The sequence below is a fragment of the Oratosquilla oratoria genome, chromosome 1 (genome assembly GCF_046742065.1).
Source record: "Oratosquilla oratoria isolate Oo_2021 chromosome 1, ASM4674206v1, whole genome shotgun sequence".
In the NCBI taxonomy this organism is placed as follows: domain Eukaryota; kingdom Metazoa; phylum Arthropoda; class Malacostraca; order Stomatopoda; family Squillidae; genus Oratosquilla; species Oratosquilla oratoria.
The window spans coordinates 129075561-129095560 of NC_134777.1; the positions used below are offsets into that span (position 1 = coordinate 129075561).

The following is a 20000-nucleotide window of genomic DNA, read 5'->3' on the forward strand; positions in this document are numbered from 1 at the left end:
CCCCCAAATAGAAGGCCGTTCATGTGAGCGGTGTACTTGTGATTTATTATTTATTTATTTATTTATTTATTTGTGTATTTCCTAATGTGTTAGGTAGAGACTTCCTGTGTAACTTCCGAAACTCTAAATTCTAAAAACTGTTTCAATTCCATCAATGTTCATCCACCATCGACTCGATATGTTAAGGACTTCAGCGACACCCCTACGGGCCAGAGTCACACTGCAGTCCTTTTATGATCGGTGTGGGTGGGTGGGGTGGATCATCTCCACCCAAGGATAGAAACGCTGGTTATTTAAGAGGAATCTTTAAATGACGTCACTACAATGACGTCATGAACTACGTGTTTATTTATTTATTTATTTTTTATTTTTGTTAATATTGTAATAGTCTGCTCACGATAGTCTCAAGGTAGTCTTAGATAGTCTTGTAGTAGTCTTACGATAGTTAAAGTTTGGTTCCTACGAGCTGTAGGAACGTGAGCTAAGCGCTTTAAACACTGGGCCACTACGACACCAGAACAAAGTATATAAAGTTCACCAGGAGACCTTAAGGAAGACCTTTTGCTCGAGGCTGAGGTGGTGTGGAGAGAGAGAGAGAGAGAAAATAAAAAGAAAGTGAAAAAAAGAGAGAAAGAAATTGAAAAAAGAGGCAGGAAATGGTGACAGAAAAGAGAGAAAGAGAGTGCTAAAGAGAACAAAGAAGAGGTAGACGGAAAGAGAGCGATGGATGGAGAGAGCAAGAGAGAAAAGTGTAATATATACGAAAATTAACAAAACATACACACACACACACACACACACACACACACACACACACACACACACACACACACATACACTCACACACTCACACACTCACACACACTCGTGGCGCAATGGTAGAGTTCCTGGCTGCCACTACGGCGGTCCGGGTTCGAATCCCACCCAGGGTGAAATAATTTCAGTATCGCTGCGCTGCGGGTCGTTACTCCAACTCTCGTGGGCGGGGAGTTGGGTGTGTGTGCGTGTAAGGTCACAGCATTACCCATAGATCGGTCTTATATGAGCTCTGAGCTCTCTTCCGGGAGGGAAATAGCTGTCGATCACGAGTCCAACACGTGATCCAAAGACCATGGTGAAACACACACACACACACACACACACACACACACACACACACACACACACACACACACACACACACACACACACACAACACACACACACACACACACACAGGGAGAGGGGGGAGGGGAGGGGGGCGAGATATGTTGAAGGACGACATCGATAGGTAACTCTCGAGCAAAGTGAGACCATTAATCACGCGAGGTCCTCCTCGGGTTGAGGTTGACCTTGAATGGTGTCACGAGGTGATTCGTCAATGTCAGGTCATTGGGCGCCTTAATTGCCGTCGATTCAGAATCCATAGTTAATTTATATTTTGACGAAAAGGCCTTTGAATATATAATATAGTTTATGGGCCGAGTTATATTAAACAGTATAATATAGTGTACAATTTTGTTGAATTTATTATAGTACAGTATACAGGTCAACCTACATAATGTATTCTCCAATACCTCTTGGAGATAGACACCCAGAGATAAAGTTTACAATTTCTGCATGCTGGCCTCCTCGAGTCTCTTGATGTTGATGGGTTAGAATTAAAGTGTATTGTAGTTGATAAAAATGTATACATATACTGTATATATGTAATTTCCTCACAGACACGTGTACATGTGCATACGAATGTAAATGTACGTATACATAGATATATGTATGTTTGTATGTGTATGTATACACACGTGTACATTCATGCGTGTACATATACAAAGCTGCAATTAGGTCACGGAAAGGGGAGAGAGGGGAGAGGTAAAAAGAGGGGACGGTGAAGAAGAGTGAAGAGAGGAAAGGAGAGGTGAAGAGAAGAAAGAGGTGAAGAAGAGAGGGAGGGGAGGGTGAAGAAGAGAGAGAGGTTAAGAGAGGAAAGGAGAGGTGAAGCGAATAAAGAGGTAAAGAAGAGAGGAAGGGATGAAGAGAGGAAAGGAGTGAAGAGAGGAGAGAAAAGAAGAGGAATTAAGAAACTCGATAGAAACAGAAGAGAGGAGAGATGTAAAAAGAGGATAGGAAAGCAGGCATAAAGAGAGCAAAGGAGGGGAGAGGCAAGGAGGACGACCCTTCCCCCTCTCCCCCATTCCCCCCCCTACCCCGTCACGTACCCACGCGACCCTCCTCCCACGCCTACACACGCCCACGCCCACGCCGTGACCGCCGCTGCCTCTACTTTGATGATACTGTTCATTTGCCGCATTGGGGGCGTGACGCCCATTTATTGGCCTTGACAGGGCGATGTGTTCATAGAACGGACGGGGGATGGGCGTGGCTGATGAGTAAGACGTTGTGGGTAGCTGGGTGGGTGGGTGATTCAAGTGGGCGTTGTCCGTAAGCCTTATCGATATTGTCAATCTGTACTGTGAATATTGATAGTGGTACGAGTATTGTTAGTGAGTTCTAAGAACTACTCACAATAATATTGTTAGTGAGTTCTAAGAACTACTCACAGTAACTACTTTGGACATTAAGTGCCATGAATAGTGACATTAATAAGTATCATGGGGGGCATTCGTGAAAGTTTTTGTACTGAAACTAATGTATGTTAGGCAGGGCGGGCGGCTACTCATTTCCGGCTGTAAATCCTGGCTCGGATGATTGATGGCTTCATGTAGTTAGACAAGGCGTATGATATAGTGGTCTTCAGGTAGGCGGGGCTCACCGTGGAAGCTAAGTCGCTATATATATATATATATATATATATATATATATATATATATATATATATATATATGCAAAGTAGATCACTTGAAAAAAAACTAACGAAGCAGAGCGCTTTCGTATATTACATCTTCAGTGCAGATGTAATATACGAAAGCGCTCTGCATTGTTAGTTTCTTTTTTCCAAGTGGTCTACTTTGCATAAGTGAACACACATACCTGTGTTCTTATTAGCATATATATATATATATATATATATATATATATATATATATATATATATACTCGTTTAGTGTGCGGATGTACATTTAGTACTGATATACTGTACTCTTCAAGGGTATGTAATGAACAAGATTCGTTATGTATATTTAAGTGAATGTTGAGACAAAATTGTTGAACTCACGCCAGGAGGCACCTTGCTGCAACCATAATGGTCACCTTTGCCCTTTGTGTTCGGACTGCCATTAGCACTCGAACATGGGTCTCTTGTGCAGAAAATCGAACGAAACCAAATCGCTACTCATCACACAGGCCATTCACATAAAACTGCAGACATAAATAAATAGATTGATAAATTAATATATTAATAAACTATTACCCTTTCCCATGAGGATGGGAGAGGAGGAGGGGGAGGTGGAGGGGACTCCTCCCCCCCTCCTTCCCTCCTGACCCCTCCACCCAACCCCCTACTCCCCTCCATTCAGTTGATATACATTGGTCAAAATGATCGGGGCCATATTGTGAGGAAGATTTAATCATAATTGTTTATTTCTGCACTCTTGAATCATGTTAGGTTGAGAGTGTGGGGGAGGGGGAGAAGGGGGAGAGGGAGGGGGGAAGATGGGGAGGGGAGAGACTGACCCAGTTAAACACACAAGTGTTTCCGCAAACTTGATAAAATCATCTTACATTAGCCAGAATAAAAACTTTAAAAGAGGATTAAATCATTTTAGAATCTTAGCCGGGGGGGGGGGGTCCGTGACCCCCTTCTGGGGGGGACGTAGTTTCATGGGTGGGACCACAACCCGATAAATAGTGGTATGATTCAGTGTTGAAGTGGTCTCGCTCAGGAGGGTAAACAACAGCAGAACATAAAGTATAGGGATAAATGAGGAAATAGGTTGAAATTCCCTAGATTAAAGGGATAATGTGTGTGTGTGTGTGGTCTATGGAGGGGGTGGGGAGTTAGTTTTAGGGCTCCAGTATAAACTGTCCAATCATTGGACTCGGCACATATGTGTACACACGTGTACACACGTACACACACGTACACGCACACAGAGTTGACAGGGAATACAAAGGAAGGAGATTAATTACATGGACAGGGCAATTACAATGTTGGGATTTTTTATAATGGTGTAAAGAAATTGTTTGAAGTACGGGCATGGTTTATTAAAACCCACGCTACAAATTCCTCTGTAAGGGGCACTGTTCTAGATTTCTGATAGGGGAGAGTTCACCACGTTAAACCAAAGCATCATTATCATCATTATCATCATTATCATTATCATCATCAATCTTATTATTATCATTATCGTCATTATCATCACCATTATCATCACCATCATCATCATTATCATCATCATCGTCATTATCATCATTGTCATTATCATTATCATCATTATTATCATAATCATCATTATCATCATCATCAATCATCAGTTTGGAAGGAATAAAAAAAATCTACAGCTCAGATGTTGAAAAAATAGTTAAGAAATTGGTGGGAGAAAATAGAAATAGGACCAAATGGTTCAACAGAAAATGTGAGTCAGAAAAAATAAACAAATAAATCTAATCTGGTATGGAAACTGGTAACAAGAAGGAACAATAGTACTCAGAGAAAATGCAAATACCACAAATGTTAATACCACAATACCATAAATGTTAAAAATGAAGCTAAACTGTTTTATAGGTGCATCATTGGCTAATTTAGATACAGGAAAGGAATCACTAATTTAGAATTTGAAGAGGTTTATAGCGACGCATAAATGGAAGCTAAAAAAAATCTTGTCAATATTCACTCAAGAAAATGACTAGACGTAAAGGCAGTGAATGATAGTCGGGTGAAATGCGAATATAGTATTTAAACCACTAGAGACACTTTAGTGAAATCCGTCAATTACGGAAACTCCAACTGTATACTTGAAAACTGGAAAAAATAAATAAATAAATAAATAAATGATGATAATAATAATAGTAATAAGGGTGAGCAAGATTCACAACCAATTTGTGAGGTCGTTGGAAGAAGTAGTGGCTCAGGAATGGAAGAGGGTCAATGTGGCACCAATATATTAAGGAGGAACCTCAGGATTACGGACAACGGTTTCTGACCAGCATGGTGGCTAAATTGTGAAAGGGGGTCGGGGATTTTGTCAAATATTAAATTCGAGTTAAGTAATGAAAGATCATGTCTCATAATTATAAGATTCAGCACAGCAGATATACTATGAGAGATCCATAAGTGGAGTGTATGTGCTCAGATTTAGAGAAGAACTATGACGTGGTACCTTGTAAACGATTGTCTTTTTTTTTTTTTTTTTTTTTTTTTTTTTTTTTTTTTTTTTTTTTGTCAATGGCATGATGGAAAGAATGACCAGCTACTCTAAATACGTTTCTAGATGACTCAATGATCATAAAAACAGATGAAGAAGAACGCAAATTGTTACAAAGAAGTCTAGATTGGAGTTAAGTGTGGGAAATTAGTTTGTGTTAAGAAGTGCAGTGCATTAAAAGCGGACAAGAAGTACTATAGCACACCCACACACAACACGCCCGCACGCGTACAACTTTATCAGCTCTCTTTCATAACCTCTTTTCCACTCACTCTCTCTCTCTCTCTCTCTCTCTCTCTCTCTCTCTCTCTCTCTCTCTCTCTCTCTCTCTCTCTCTCTCTCTCTCTCTCTCTCTCTCTCCCTCCCTGCCCTCCCTCTCTTTCTCGCTGTCTCCCTCCCCCGTCTCTCTCTCTCTCCACACACACACACACACACACACACACACACACACACACACACACACACACACACACACACACACATATATATATATATATATATATATATATATATATATATAAAATTCTCTCCCTCTGCTGTCTCCCTCCCTCCCTCCCTCTCTCCCTCCCTTCTCTCTTCTCAAAAAAAAAAAAAAAAAAAAGATGAAGGAGAGTTGGGTGGAGTAGGAGGTGATGGTGATGGCTGTGATAATGTTGGAGAAAATGGTTGATAGAGAACACGTTGAATGGGGGGGGGTAGAGGAGTGAAGGAGAAAGGTTGGTTTGTTTATTGAAGCGGTGGGGGCCACCTCCACAGCCAGCCAGCCCCCCCCTTCCCCCCCTTTGCCCCCCTCCCCCCCGCCTCTATGCGCTCCGCCACCAAAAATATTTGGTTAATCGACCCTCGACCTGGTTGCTCCACCACCACCACCACCACTTGGAACACCGCTTGCACCAACACCAGAATTTCTGTGGACACCGTTCCACTTTACACCATTTTTTTTTCTTCTTTTCTTTTCGAATATATTTCCTTTGTTCCATAGTCATTATTATTATCATCATGCTTTTATTTGTTTATTCTATTTATTACTATATCATTATATTTTTATTTATTTATTTATCATTATAATATATATATATTTTTGCATCCGACCTATTTATGGACCAAAAGGTCTCCTGTCGGCATGTTCGCCTTTGTAATCCTTTGTAATTATTATTGCTGTTATCATTAGTATTAGTTTTATTGTTGTTTTTGTTGTACAGTTGTCTTTGATGCCATCTGGTGTGGCTGTGTAGACTAATTCTTTTTCCACAGGTGTGAAACTCACTCCTTGCACAAAGAGAACGCTATAGTTGACACTCATGTGAAATGAGCTCGATTTAACTTGATGTTACATTTTTGTAATGTTCTTACGATTTACGTCTCAAAAAAGTAGAGAGAATGTGTGTGTGTTTTGTGTGTGTGTGTGTGTGTGTGTGTGTGTGTGTGTGTGTGTGTGATTCACCATGGTCTTGGATCACGTGTTGGAATCGTCATCAACAGCTATTTCCCTCCCGGAAGAGAGCTTAAGGGTCATATATGACCGATCTATGGGTAATGCTGTGACCTTACACGCACACACACTCACCTAACCTCCCGCTCACGAGAGTTAGTGTAACGACCCGCAGCGCAGCAATACTGAAATTATTTCAGCCCTGGGCGGGATTCGAACCCGGACCGCCGTAGTGGCAGTCGGGAACTCTACCACTGCGCCACAAGTCGTGTGTGTGTGTGTGTGTGTGTGTGCAGGTGTACAGCTGTGACCTTGTGTATGAATACACATACACAGATGTGTGTGCATATATGCATGTAGATGCGAGCGTGCATGTGTGAGAGCGTGTGTGTGTTTATGTGTGTGTACATGTACGTACATGATCGTGTGCATGTGGCTCTTGGCCGAGAACATCTGTTGCCAGACGAACTGTGTTATCGTAAATTGCATCTGCGGAGTGTAAATGGGAAGTATACACGCACGCACACGTGATGTACACATGTGTACACGCGTGTGTACATTTTTTTCTAACCAGTAGCTGCATCGAAGTAAGTTAGAGACTGGGCAGATAACTGAATAGATAGATAATATAGATAATTAGAAAGCTAAATATTAAATATTATTATTGATATCGGTGTTGTGGTTTTTATTATTTTTGTTATCTATGTTGACGTTATTTTTTATTTTATTGTTATGAAGATAATATACTGTAGATTACTAGAAAGTTAAATATTAGATATTATTATTGATATCGGTGTTGTTGTTTTTATTATTTCTGTTATTTATGTTGACGTTATTTTTTATTATGTTATTGTTATTTATGAATGTTTACTTAAACTTTTTCGTCTTGCCCACAGGTGCTGGCGAGTCTGGGAAGAGCACCATCGTCAAACAGATGAAGTAAGTACAGCCAGAATTGACTAAGTACGTTCAGGGGACCCCAACTCAGTTCGCCTCCCCGCCTCCTCCTCCTCCTCCTCCTCTTCCTCCTCCCCTTCCTCCTCCCCTTCCTCCTCCCCTTCCTCCTCCTCCTTTTCCTCCTCTTCCTCCTCCTCCTGCTCCTTTTCCTCCTCTTCCTTTTCTCCTCGTCTTCTTCCCCCTCTTCTTCCTCCTTTTCCCCCTCATCCTCTTCAGCCTCGTCCTCGTTTTCCTCCTCGTCTTCTTCTTCCTCCTTTTCCTCCTTTTCCTCTTCCTCGTCTTCCTCCTCCTTTTCTTCCCCCCTCCTCCTCCTCTTTCTATTGCTTGTCTTCTCTCTCCTCCTATTATTTTCCTCCTTCCTTCTCTTTCTCTTCCTCCTCTTCCTTCTCCTCCTCTTCCTCCTCCTCTTCCTTTTTTTTCTCTTCCTCATCTTCCTTCTTCTTTTCCTTCTCCTCTTCCTTCTCCTTCTCTTCCTCCTCCTCTTCTCCTTTTCTTCCTCCTCCTTCTCCTTTTCTTCTTCTTGCTCTTCCTTCTCTTTCTCTTCCTCCTCCTCTTCCTTCTTCTCTTCCTCCTCCTCTTCCTTCTCCTTATTTTCTTCATCCTCTTCCTTCTCCATCTTTTCCTCCTCCTCCATCTCCTTCTTTTCATCCTCCTTCTTCTCTTCCTCCTCTTTCTTCTTCTTTTCCTTCTGTTCCTTCTCTCTCTTCCTCCTCCTCTTCCTTCTCTTTCTCTTCCTCCTCCTCTTCCTTCTCTTTCTCTTCCTCCTCTTCCTTCTCTTTCTCTTCCTCCTCCTCCTCCGTCTCCTTCTCTTCCTCCTCTTCCGTCTCCTTCTCTTCCTCCTCGTCCTTCTCTTCCTCCTCTTCTTCTCTTCCATCTCTTTTTCTTCTTCTTCCGCCTCCTCCTCTTCCTTCTCTTCCTCTTCCTTTTCTTCCACTTTCTCTAGCCCGTCTTTCTCCTCCTCTTCCTCTTTCTCCCGTTCGTCTACTTCCTCCTCTTCCTCCCCTTCTCCCCTCCTCCTCCCTCCTTTTACACCTTTTCTTCCTCCTCTTCTCCCTCCTATTCTTCCTCGTCTTCCTTCTCTTCCTTTTCTTTCTCCTTTTCTTCCTCTTCCTTTTCCTTCTTCTCTTCTTCCTCTTCCTTCTCCTCCTCCTGACATTCGATAATATCGCCAGTCTTTAGCCAGAATAAAGTCGATAGAGTGCGTGCCCCCCCCCTTGCGTGCCGGATGGCACGTTTCCTGACCATCTATCCTGCCGTCAGGCGATTTTATTAACCCCCATTGCTAACCCCATCACTGATGGGCCGATGAATCGAACACAAACACAAAGTCTATTATCTTTACTTAACCTCTGTGTGTGTGTGTGTGTGTGTGTGTGTGTGTGTGTGTGTGCGCGCGCGCGTGTGCGTGCCACTACGGCGGTCCGGGTACAAATCCCCCCCCCCTTGGCTGAAATAATTTCAGTATCGCTGCGCTGCGGGTCGTTACTCCAACTCTCTTGAGACGGCTACAACACCAACTACAACAACCACCACCACTATCACCACCACCAACTGCAACCATCTGAGCCCGAGCCAGGTCAGCTGGGTTCCTGTTTTTACAGCTCAAGTGAGGGTGTGGGGTGGGGGTGGGGGGGTTTGCGTGCGAACACCCCACGGGGCACTTAAAGGGGCTCTAGTCGTTTGCTGGGTGCCCTATGGTCGTACAACGCCCTCAGACCCAAGTTGTGTGTGTGTGTGTGTGTGTGTGTGTGTGTGTGTGTGTGTGCGCGTGCACGTCTCTTCGTTTTTATCAGTAAAGATGTTCTTCTATTTTATGCAATATTCAAATTTATATTTATTTTTATCTATTTGATTAATAATTATTATTATGATTTTATTTTTATTTAATTTTATTATTATTTTATTTTATTTTATTTATTCATTTTTATTTATTTATTTATTTATTATTATTTTATTTATTTATTCATTTATTTATTTTTTTGCTAATTAGCTCCTTTACTGTATGCTCGTTTGGATGTCACGTGCTCGTCACGTGCACGTGATGATGTGACGGTGACGTGAAATCAATGACCACGTGGTAATTACTCACGTGCACTTGCATTTCACATCTGAGTATTACAGTGATGTAGCATCATCTGTGACGTAGCCGATAGCGTCATTGTTTACGTCTAAAATTTACGATGCTCGTAAGTTTGCGAGGTTCTAAAGGCCACATCGTAAATTTACGACTGATGTACGATTCTTGTAACTCCTCTTCGAGGAGATATCAGATACTGTAGTACTTTTCAGTGAAAGCGATTCCTTGAGTCACTGTAGTATAGTGACTCTCTCTCTCTCTCTTTCTCTATCTCTTTCTCTTTTATCTGTCTCCTTCTTTTTGTCTGTCTTTTTGTCTCTCTGTCTCTCTTTTTTGTTTGTCTCTCTTTTTCTGTCTTTTTGTCTCTGCTCTCTCTTTCTGTCTCTTTTTTTCTCTCTTTTTCTGTCTCTGTCATATCTCTCTCTCTCTCTCTCTCTCGTACATGCGGAAGCTTGTGGCCGTTGACCCTGGCATGACCGTGCCTCATTGTATAGCTTTTGTTGTTACGAATCAATAGGCAATTTATTATGCAACGCTCAATTGGGCTCCGTTTGGGTTCAACCACCCTTCAGCCGACAAATAAAATCGCCTGACTGCATTCTTGCTCATCTGGTCCCTTCCCCGATGCATTTCGAGTGACGTCATGAGTTGGTGTGGTTGCCTACGTATTAGGATCAGGTTAGGTCAAGATGACGTCACGTTCCTCATCCCTTCAGGGCGTGTCAGGGCAAGGGGCCGGTGCCAGTTTAGAGCCTTGTGGCACTCCCATAAAAGCTCGGGGGGCCATCCCTGTCCCCGCCACCCTCCTCGTCTCAACGACTCGAAAATAGACAGATAGACAGTCAATAGTGCCAAAGATCAGGCACCGAGACAGGAACGGACGGGTAGACAGACACCTATACAGACAGCTCAGACAGGCAGACAGGAACTCTTTAGACATGCAAACAGCCATGCAGGCAGACATGCACACAGACATACAAACATACAGAAAGACAGGCGGTTAGACAGACATAAAGGGAGGTAGGTACCCAGGTAGACACCCTCCCCATCCCCCCCACACATTCACCCAGTTGACAGGTCATCGCCTCAAGTTGAGCATTCAGTCGTCCAGTAGCAGTTAATTAACGAGGCAATTTTACGGCAATGCTAACCGTCACGTGTGAGTTTGCAACCGTAATTAACCGTCCAGCCACGCCCAGGTGGACGATGAGCACACTTCCCCCCCCCGTCCCCCCCCGGTCCTTTAACCCCCACCCCTGCCCCCCCACTCACCCGTCCCCCGCTACCCCCCGTCCCACTCTCCCACCTGGTCCTTCTCCCCCGGGCCCCCTCTTCCCCCTATCCTTCTCCCCCCCCGCCTCTTTCCTCCCTCCCCCCCGCTCCTTCCTCCTGACACCCTCTCTCCCCCTCTCCTTCCCACCGGCACCTCTCCCTGCCTCCCTCCTCCCTCCCTCCTTACCCTCTCCCCCCGCTCCTTTTCCCCCTCCTCCTCCTCCTCCTCCTCCTCCTCCTCCTCCTCCTCCCCTACCCAAAGTTGTAAATGGTTGTGTAGGTTGTCACTAGGACGTTCTGGGTTGTAAAAAGGTAGTGGGTCAGGTTGGGGGTTGTAGGTAAAGATGGGAAAGAGAGGCGGGGAGGAGGAGGAGGAGGTTATGTGGGGAGAGGAGGTAGAATAGAGGAGGGGGAGGAAGAAGAGGAGGAGGAGGAAGATAGAAGAGGAAGAGAAAGACCTGAAGGGAGAAGACCTGAAGGAGGGAGAGGTAAATGTGGAGGAAGAGGTGGAGGAGGAGGAAGAGGTGGAGTGAGAGGAAAAGGTGGAGGAGGAGTGAAGAAGGGATCAAGTCTCCCAGATGGAGTTACAGAAAGATGATGTTTTCAGATGGAGGAGATGAGTGGGGAAATGGAGGAGGAGGAGGAGGAGGCAATATATATATATATATATATATATATATATATATATATATATATATATATATATATATTCTTATTTTCGTTAATTTTATTTGATTTTTTATGTATGTATGCGTGTATATCTAATGTGAATATATACACTGATATCCATTGATATGGCAGTGTGTGTACACGTGTATTTTATATATTCCTATATATTGATATATGTTTTTATTTATTTGTTTATTTAGTGATTTGTTATGAAAATGCAGTAATGCAAATGGTAGTAACCGTCGTGGTGTATACACTCCTGTTGTACCCGGTTCGAATCCCGCTGCTTGCATTTTGTATGTGCAAGAAGTAAATAATAATAATAATAATAATAATAATAATAATAATAAAGATAAATAAATAAATGTGTGTGTGTGGTTCTTTCAGTTGTGTCATTTTTGTTTACCTTATTATCGATAGTACGTGATTGCGGTCCGTAGGGGTGCTGTACCATGTGATTGGTTGTCATTTGGTATCGGGCCCCGTCGTGCAGTTTGCGCCCCCCCCACCCCCACAGGCAAAGTATTGATCTCGGCAGTCCGCACTTAGTAACCTTCGTCCTCTCTCTCTATCTCTCTATGATCTATCTCTCTCTCTCTCTCTCTCTCTCTCTCTCTCGCTCTTCTCTCCCATCTCTCTCACTTCCTCTTCTCCCCCTCTTTCTCTCTCTCTTCCCCCCTCTCTCCTCCTCCCCCTCTCTTCCTCTCTCTCTCTCTCTCTCTCTCTCTCTCTCTCTCTCTCTCTCTCTCTCTCTCTCTCTCTCTCCCTCTTCTCACCCCCTCTCTCTCTCTCTAAGGTTGACAGAAGTCGTCTGGGCTAAACAAAAAATTGCTGGTTGTGATATAGAGGACTTTTATTAATTCAATAATTGATTGACTATTTATTTATTTCATAAATATCTGTTGTACTTATTTAGCTATTTATTTGTATTTCATTAATAATTTCATTTATTCTATTTAATGATTGATATATTAAACACTTACATCTTTTATTTTTTTTAAATTTTCATTCATGTAATGAATTTTGTTATAATCAGGAAATGTGACGTCAGCAAATGTGATGTCAAATGTGACGTCAGCAATGTGATGTCAGCAAGTGTAGTCAGGTGTCAGGGGGCATTGGGCTCGCAGACAGCTGCGTTGTCAGATCTCTGAAGTGGGCACTGAATGACCGTAGGTTTCAGATTTCAGGATTCTGAAGCGATTGTGTGTGTCAATGCGGTCCATGTATCAGTACCATGTAATTCATACATTGTCTAGTTAATATCTGAAATTAGAATTATCCTAGTTTATTGTCAAGTTGCTTACAATATGGAAATGTTATTTAGATTTCTTTAAGATCTAAATGTCAACTTAAGGTAATATTTGTCTTTATTATTCTAAGATTTGCTAGTAGATATTTAGAGCCCCAATTGTATCTTTACCTGTTATAGCCCATGTATTGATGCCGTAATGTTTACATAATGTTTAGGCAATATATGGAATTACTAGTTGATGTTTAAAGGTGTACAGATTTGTGCTTCCAGTGTATCTTCAGCATTATATTGTCCATGTATTGAAGCCATACAATTAAAGAATTTTCCAGTTGATATATAAAGTCACTAGTCTGTATTTGAAAATATGTAGAGTCAGAAAGCGTTGGTCATGCCGAGTCGTGCCTATACTGGTCATTATATGAAATTACTAGTTGATATTTAAAAGTACGCTTGCTCGGAAGGCATTGCTCGTTTAGTCCACTCAGTTTAAGCGACGTGCTCAATATACCCTCACCCATTGTAGCCATACGGTCCACATATTGTCTAGTCAATGTCTAAAATTGTACAAGGTCGAAAGAAACGGGTATTTTTTCTGTTAAGCTGTTCATTGAGTACCAAAGAAGTCGTTGAAAGCCCACGTATTGAAGCCGTTCTTTTCCATGTATTGTCTAGTCTGTATGTCAATGTACCTAGCGTATTTTTAGAAGACTGAGTAAGAGTGTGTGTGTGTGTGTGTTTGTGTTTGTGTGTGTGTGTGTGCGCGCGCGCGCTAGAGAGAGTACAAGGAGAAACGGAAAGAGAAAGTCGAAAAGAGATTGATTGAAAGAATTTGATTGAGAGAGGATCGAGAGATGGATGGAGAGAGGATCGAGGGAGAGATGGAGAGAGGATCGAAAGAGAGAGATGGAGAGAGGATCTAGGGAGATATAGAGGATCGAGAGAGAGAGAGATAGAAAGACCATCGAGGAAGAGATAGAAAGAGGATCGAGAGAGAGAGATGGAGAAAGGGAGGATTCAAAGGAGATATGTAGTTAGAGATAAAGAGAGAGAAAGTGGAAGTCAGAGAGGAATAAAAAGAGGGGAGAAGCGAAGAGTAGAGGAAGAGAGTTGAGGGGTGGGCAGCGATATAGAGGGCACAAGAGAGAGAAAGAGAGAGAGAGAGAGGAAGGAAGATTAAGATAGCTTATCTATCCTTGACAACAATGGGACAGATTACGCGTGTGTCAGTTTAGGCAGCAATTCGTTTATTTATTTGTTTATTTATTAATTCATTATATCATTTATCATATTCATTTTATTCTAATTTCACTGTGGTTTCGTCAAAAGAGTCCATTCAGCGGTCCCTTTACTGAAAGATGTCCACCCCGCCATCTTCGAAACCTCTTAAAAATCACCCCATATTAACCAGAATAAAATATATAACTTCGTCTTATCTTCCCTCCCCCCCCCTCTCCCTTCTTTCCTCCAGCGTTGTTAGTACCAGAATCTCCGGTCTCTGTTTATTAAAGAACATAAGAATGGAGGAGACTGCAAGAGACCATAAGGCCTAAGCTTGGTAGTTCCATATCCCTTACTACGAGTCATCTATTCGTTAACCACCCTTTTAGTAAACAGATTCTTGCCTATTTCCTTTATAAATCTAATTTTGTCCAATTTAAACCCATTACAACAAGTAATTCCCTACTGCCTTAATATGATGACCTTGCTCACATCCTTGTTAAAACCCTTGATCCATTTGAATACCTCTATTAGATAACCTCGCACTCAGCGTCTTTCCAGAGAGTGCAAATTAAGGACCTTATGCCGTTTAGAAACCTGGTGACCCTGATTACGTGATCGTGCCATCTCGTGGCCCTTTGCACTTCTTTTGTTTTGTGCTTTTCCACGTCCAGTTCAAAGCGACAAAAGGTTGTGGCAAAAATAGGACCAAAACATTGGACCAGCAAGAGATTTTTTTTTGTTTTTTCCTCCACACGCCAAATGCCTACAGCGAAGTGTGGAATGTGGTGTGTATGTGTGTGTGTGTGATTCACCACCATGGTCTTGGATCACGTGTCGGACTCGTGATCGACAGCTATTTCCCTCCCGGAAGAGAGCTCAGAGATCATGTATGACCGATCTATGGGTAATATTGGGATCTAACACGCACACACACACCCAACACACACGCCCACGAGAGTTGAAGTAACGACTCTCAGATCAGCGATACTGAAATTATTTCACCCCTAGGCGGGATTCGAACCCGGACCTGCGTAGTGGCAGGGAATACTACCAACTGAGCCATCGAGTCGTGTGCGTGTGTGTGTGTGTGTGTGTGTGTGTGTGTGCGTGCGTGCGTGCCTATAGACAAGAAGGCCATCGTGTTTGGTAACAAACACAGAAACACACAAATTCGAGTTCATGAATTAGTGTTTATCTCCTTCATTGTTGATTAGTCAGACTTCTTAGAAAAAGTTCGCACAACTAGAATATTTATCTATTTCCTCTCTAGATAACTCCAATCTTCATCTAGAATGACCGGAAATTTCAAAGACAATTTTCGAAACAAATTATTCTTTTAAGAGATAACTTTATGGATGGGGATGACAGATGGTAAGGGACATGGAACTGCGTAGTGTAGGCCTTATGGTCTCTTGCAGTCGCCCTCAGTCTTATGTTCTTACAAACTTATAAATAGCTTCTAGAAACCATTCTAGCTAAACAAGCGGTTCTATGAATTGGTCACGTGATCGACTTTGGGGTTTGGGGGGTTAGGGGGGTCCGGAATAGAGCCATAACGATCAAGCCAATACCTCGATTAGTATAGAGAGAGAGAGAGAGAGAGAGAGAGAGAGAGAGAGAGAGAGAAAGTCATTCACCTTTCGTTATTTTTTTTAGATATCCTATCACCATGGGCAAAGGTGGACGTGTGTGTGTGTGTGTGTGTGTGTGTGTGTGTATGTGTGTGTTCGTGTGCGTGTGCGTGTGTGCATGTATGTATGTACCCTTCTTGGACAAAGTACATGCAAACAAACGAGCACACACACACCCACACACACACACACACACACACACACACACACACACACACACACACGTACACGTACACGTACGTACACGCTCACAAACGCACATGCACGCACAAAAGCAGACACACTCACTTCCATAATATATAAGTGAGGACGAAAGGGCGACGCCATTGTTTATCGATCGCTTTTGCCTTGTCGGCAGCCGTTGTTGCCATACGGTGTGCACGGCATTCCCTGCCCGCGCGTGCACGCGTGAGCACGCACACACACAATCATTCACACACATACACATTCACACATACATACACACATGCATACACATATATACACATACAGTACATACACAGTATATACATGTATACATACACACATCATACATACGCACTTATCTGTGAAGGTAATGTCTGTCGATCACTAGCCCAACACGTGATCCAAGATAATGGTTAACCACACATATATATATACGCACACAAGTTATCGCGCGCGCACACACACACACACACACACACACACACACACACACACACACACACACACACACACACAGACGCACAGTGAAATAATCACCAATTTGGAAATACATGGAACAGTGAATGAAAATATGAAAAACTCAAAATAAGATTAATAGAAGAAAAAAAAAAATAAAACAAAGATGGCGACGGAAGAGGGAGAAAAGACGTGAGATTGGGTACGAATAAGATGTAGACAAGAACGTGTGGATAAGATTCATGAGCTGATTGTATATTCATAAGGAAAAGGGGAAAGTGGCGAGGGACTTGGAAAAGGCCAATGTGGTCCCAGTTTATGAAGAAGAACCCCCATATAGCCTAGCGCGCGTCCTTGGCCGGTTATGGTGGCCAAAATTGTACGAGAAAGTTTGGGGAGGAAGACAAATGGGGGAAATATTCACACAAGAGAGGAAGATCATGGCATATGCCTTGTTTAAATACTTTTTTTTCAAGAGGGATTGATGTGCTGGATGGATTATGTATACCTTGATCTAAAGAAAGCTTTTGGTAAGGTATCTTAAAAAAAATATATATATATATATATATATTATATATATATATATATATGTGTGTGTGTGTGTGTGTGTGTGTGTGTGTGTGTAATACATACATACATACATACAATATATGTATATATGTATATATATATATATATATATATATATATATATATATATATATATATATATATATATATATATATATATGGACAACGGAATATAGAGATGGATAGTTGGGTGGACTGTCTATACCTTGATATGAGAAATCTTTTGATAAGATATCTTATAAAATACTGATATGGACAATGGAATACATAATAGAACTTAAAGATTGTCTATTGGAATAGACAACCTACTTGAAGAGCTTACTAACGATGTCAATTATGACATGGGATGTCAAATTAGTGGGAAAGAACGACTGGGGTGCTACAGGGCTTGTTAGCACCAGAATTGTTCTTGATCCAAGTTAATGGGCGTGGTGCAAAGCGTTGCACCAATGTCTTTGCTAATCTGAAGATTCGCAGATGGCGTCATCGGAAGCGTACTGGTCTCCTCAGTACGTACACACACACACACACACACACACACACACACACACACACACACAAATATATATATATATATATATATATTATATATATGTATATCAACCACAATTCACTTTAGTTCTAAGCCATCAACCTCGAGCATCTCGAGGAGGCATACACGCAGAAATTGAAACGTGGTACAGCCAAGGACTCGAACCTCCGCTAGCAGATTACATGTGATAGTGACTTAACCGATTGCGCCAAATTGCACGTTAAAATGGGGAATGAATGAAGGAAAGGATATAAATAATAATTGAATAAATAAATTAATAACACGAGAGGTAAAAATGAGCATCCACTACATGGACAATAATATATATATATATATATATATATATATATATATATATATATATGTGTATATATGTGTGTGTGTGTGTGTGTGTGTGTGTGTGTGTGTGTGTGATGCCCCGTACATTGGAGTTATTACGCAGTCTCTCAGCGTGAGTTTACACGTATGCATTTGGCGTGATTTCCTACATAGGTACTCGTCCCGTGACATATAGGCACGTGTCAACTACCTTTTGAAGTCCTTTGCTGGTAATAATCCCGTGAGATATAGTGTGAAAGATAAGGTGTGATTACCTGTATGCATTAATGGATGCCTGGTGTTGTGTGCGTGTGCGCGCGTTTGCGTGTACACATGATGAGAAAAGTCATAATTAAATGTGTTATGGTTTCTCTCTGTTGTCTCCGACACCTTTCCATGACGTAGATGCAAAAGCCTACGTGATTGGTCGACGTGATTTTTTTGTAACCAATGGCAGCCAGTCTTTCGTACCGACGTCATGGGAGGGGGAGAATCCATACCCCTAAGTAATTTGATGCTTGTGTAGGATGTGGAATTAATGTTTGCCTCTTTTTTATTTTGTGTATATATATATTTTTTTTGTCTTTTCTTGGAGTGAAGGTTTGATATTTTTAACTTGAGAATTGAAAGCAACATGTTTTGTCGCCTTGCTTTTGAACGTGAGAAACTCGTGCCAGTCTTTACAATTTTCATAAAATTTCTTCATAAGGTTAGGTGAAGATAGATTAATTAAATCTGGTGCCTACGTGGGGAGTACAATAGGTGAGCGACTTCGGCTACAAATCTAATCCTAAAGTGTAAAACCTGCCCTATTGTGATAGAAATCCAAATGATACAGGATATGGCAACACATGCCTGCTGATGCCAACTTGTCTAATGTAAGCGCGAATATTAAAAAACGTATATCCTGGAAAGTTATCTGTGACTACTGTCTCCACATCGTATGTTGATGCAAAGAATATATTTTGGGAGAGTAAATTGAATTACAGCGCTCAGCATCTTCCCGCCGACAATATGATAAACTGATTAAATTATCTGCGCAGGCGCGCCAGGTGTGTGACGTCAATGCTGCCTCGGCCTATGGGAGGCCGTTGATGACTGACGTAACGTCGTCCCTACACTCGGTTGATGGAGAAAGACTATAGAGTTGTTGAATATAACCACAGTTGAGTTGGACGAAATCTTGCATATATTCCTGGGTGCTTGTTATTTCTAGTGAAATGTACATTGAAATTTATGTTGAGATTATTAGTAACAGACGTTAATTTTGAACGCTGTTAGAGATGTGATGAATTTTTTGACGTTACACATCAGAAGTGACATCTGGTGTCAAATATGTGAAACAAGGCTTACTGTTCCACATATTAATCTGAATAACTTGATTGACTCACGCTAAATTAAACCATTAACATAGATCACTGTAGGAATTATTTTTAGGGTATATATAACCAAGGTTCTTGAAGGATAGGCGTTTTAATCTTGAATTAGATTAGACGCTTGTCGATGAGTAATTATTGGAAGAGTCTAGGTTTGTTTTGGTTCCGAAAATGTCGCATCACACGTCAGCACTGGTAAGTCTGTAAAGGTCTCTCTCTCCTCTCTCTCTCTCTCTCTCTCTCTCTCTCTCTCTCTCAGCTGAATAAAATCGTTTCTTATTAAGATAAATATAGTTGATAAGATGGCCTACTTTATGCTGTGTAATTGGTCGTCAGGGCTCAACTGGGATCTCAGCCGGCTTATTTGGGGCTTATCGAAGCCGGCGATAAGGTACACCGGCGCTATAAGGGTACACGTCACTGTTATCATGCCGGCGACGGTTGTCTAACGCCTTTAGGGCACTGGGATGGCTTTAGTAGCGACCTAAGGGAAGTGGTACAGTGAAATAATAGTTATTTATTAATGATTAATCTATTTGCTTAATTATTGTTTTTATATATTGATTTGTTTATTTTTGTAGCAGATGAAAAGGGGAATTTTTCATTATAATTATTATTGGTATAATTATTATTATAGTGAACATTATTATTATTGTAATTATATTTTTATGGGAATAGGAGATTGAAATTAAAATGGTCAGATTTTTGTGAGAACTGCGGTTTTCAATTTACACACACACATACATGA

General features: G+C 41.6%; 2 protein-coding genes across 8 annotated transcripts in view; both read left to right on the plus strand.

Moving 5' to 3' along the window:
* Positions 1-20000, plus strand: part of LOC143026880 (uncharacterized) — a 164500-nt gene that overhangs the window by 124354 nt on the left and 20146 nt on the right. The gene's annotated exons all lie outside the window — the stretch shown is intronic.
* Galphao (G protein alpha o subunit) overlaps positions 1-20000 on the plus strand; it is a 264299-nt gene that overhangs the window by 95369 nt on the left and 148930 nt on the right. For all 7 annotated transcript variants that reach the window (XM_076187683.1, XM_076187677.1, XM_076187712.1 and 4 more), the window contains one exon: positions 7629-7671. In XM_076187683.1, the coding sequence (XP_076043798.1) occupies positions 7629-7671 (43 nt within the window). The remainder of the gene's footprint in view (positions 1-7628; positions 7672-20000) is intronic.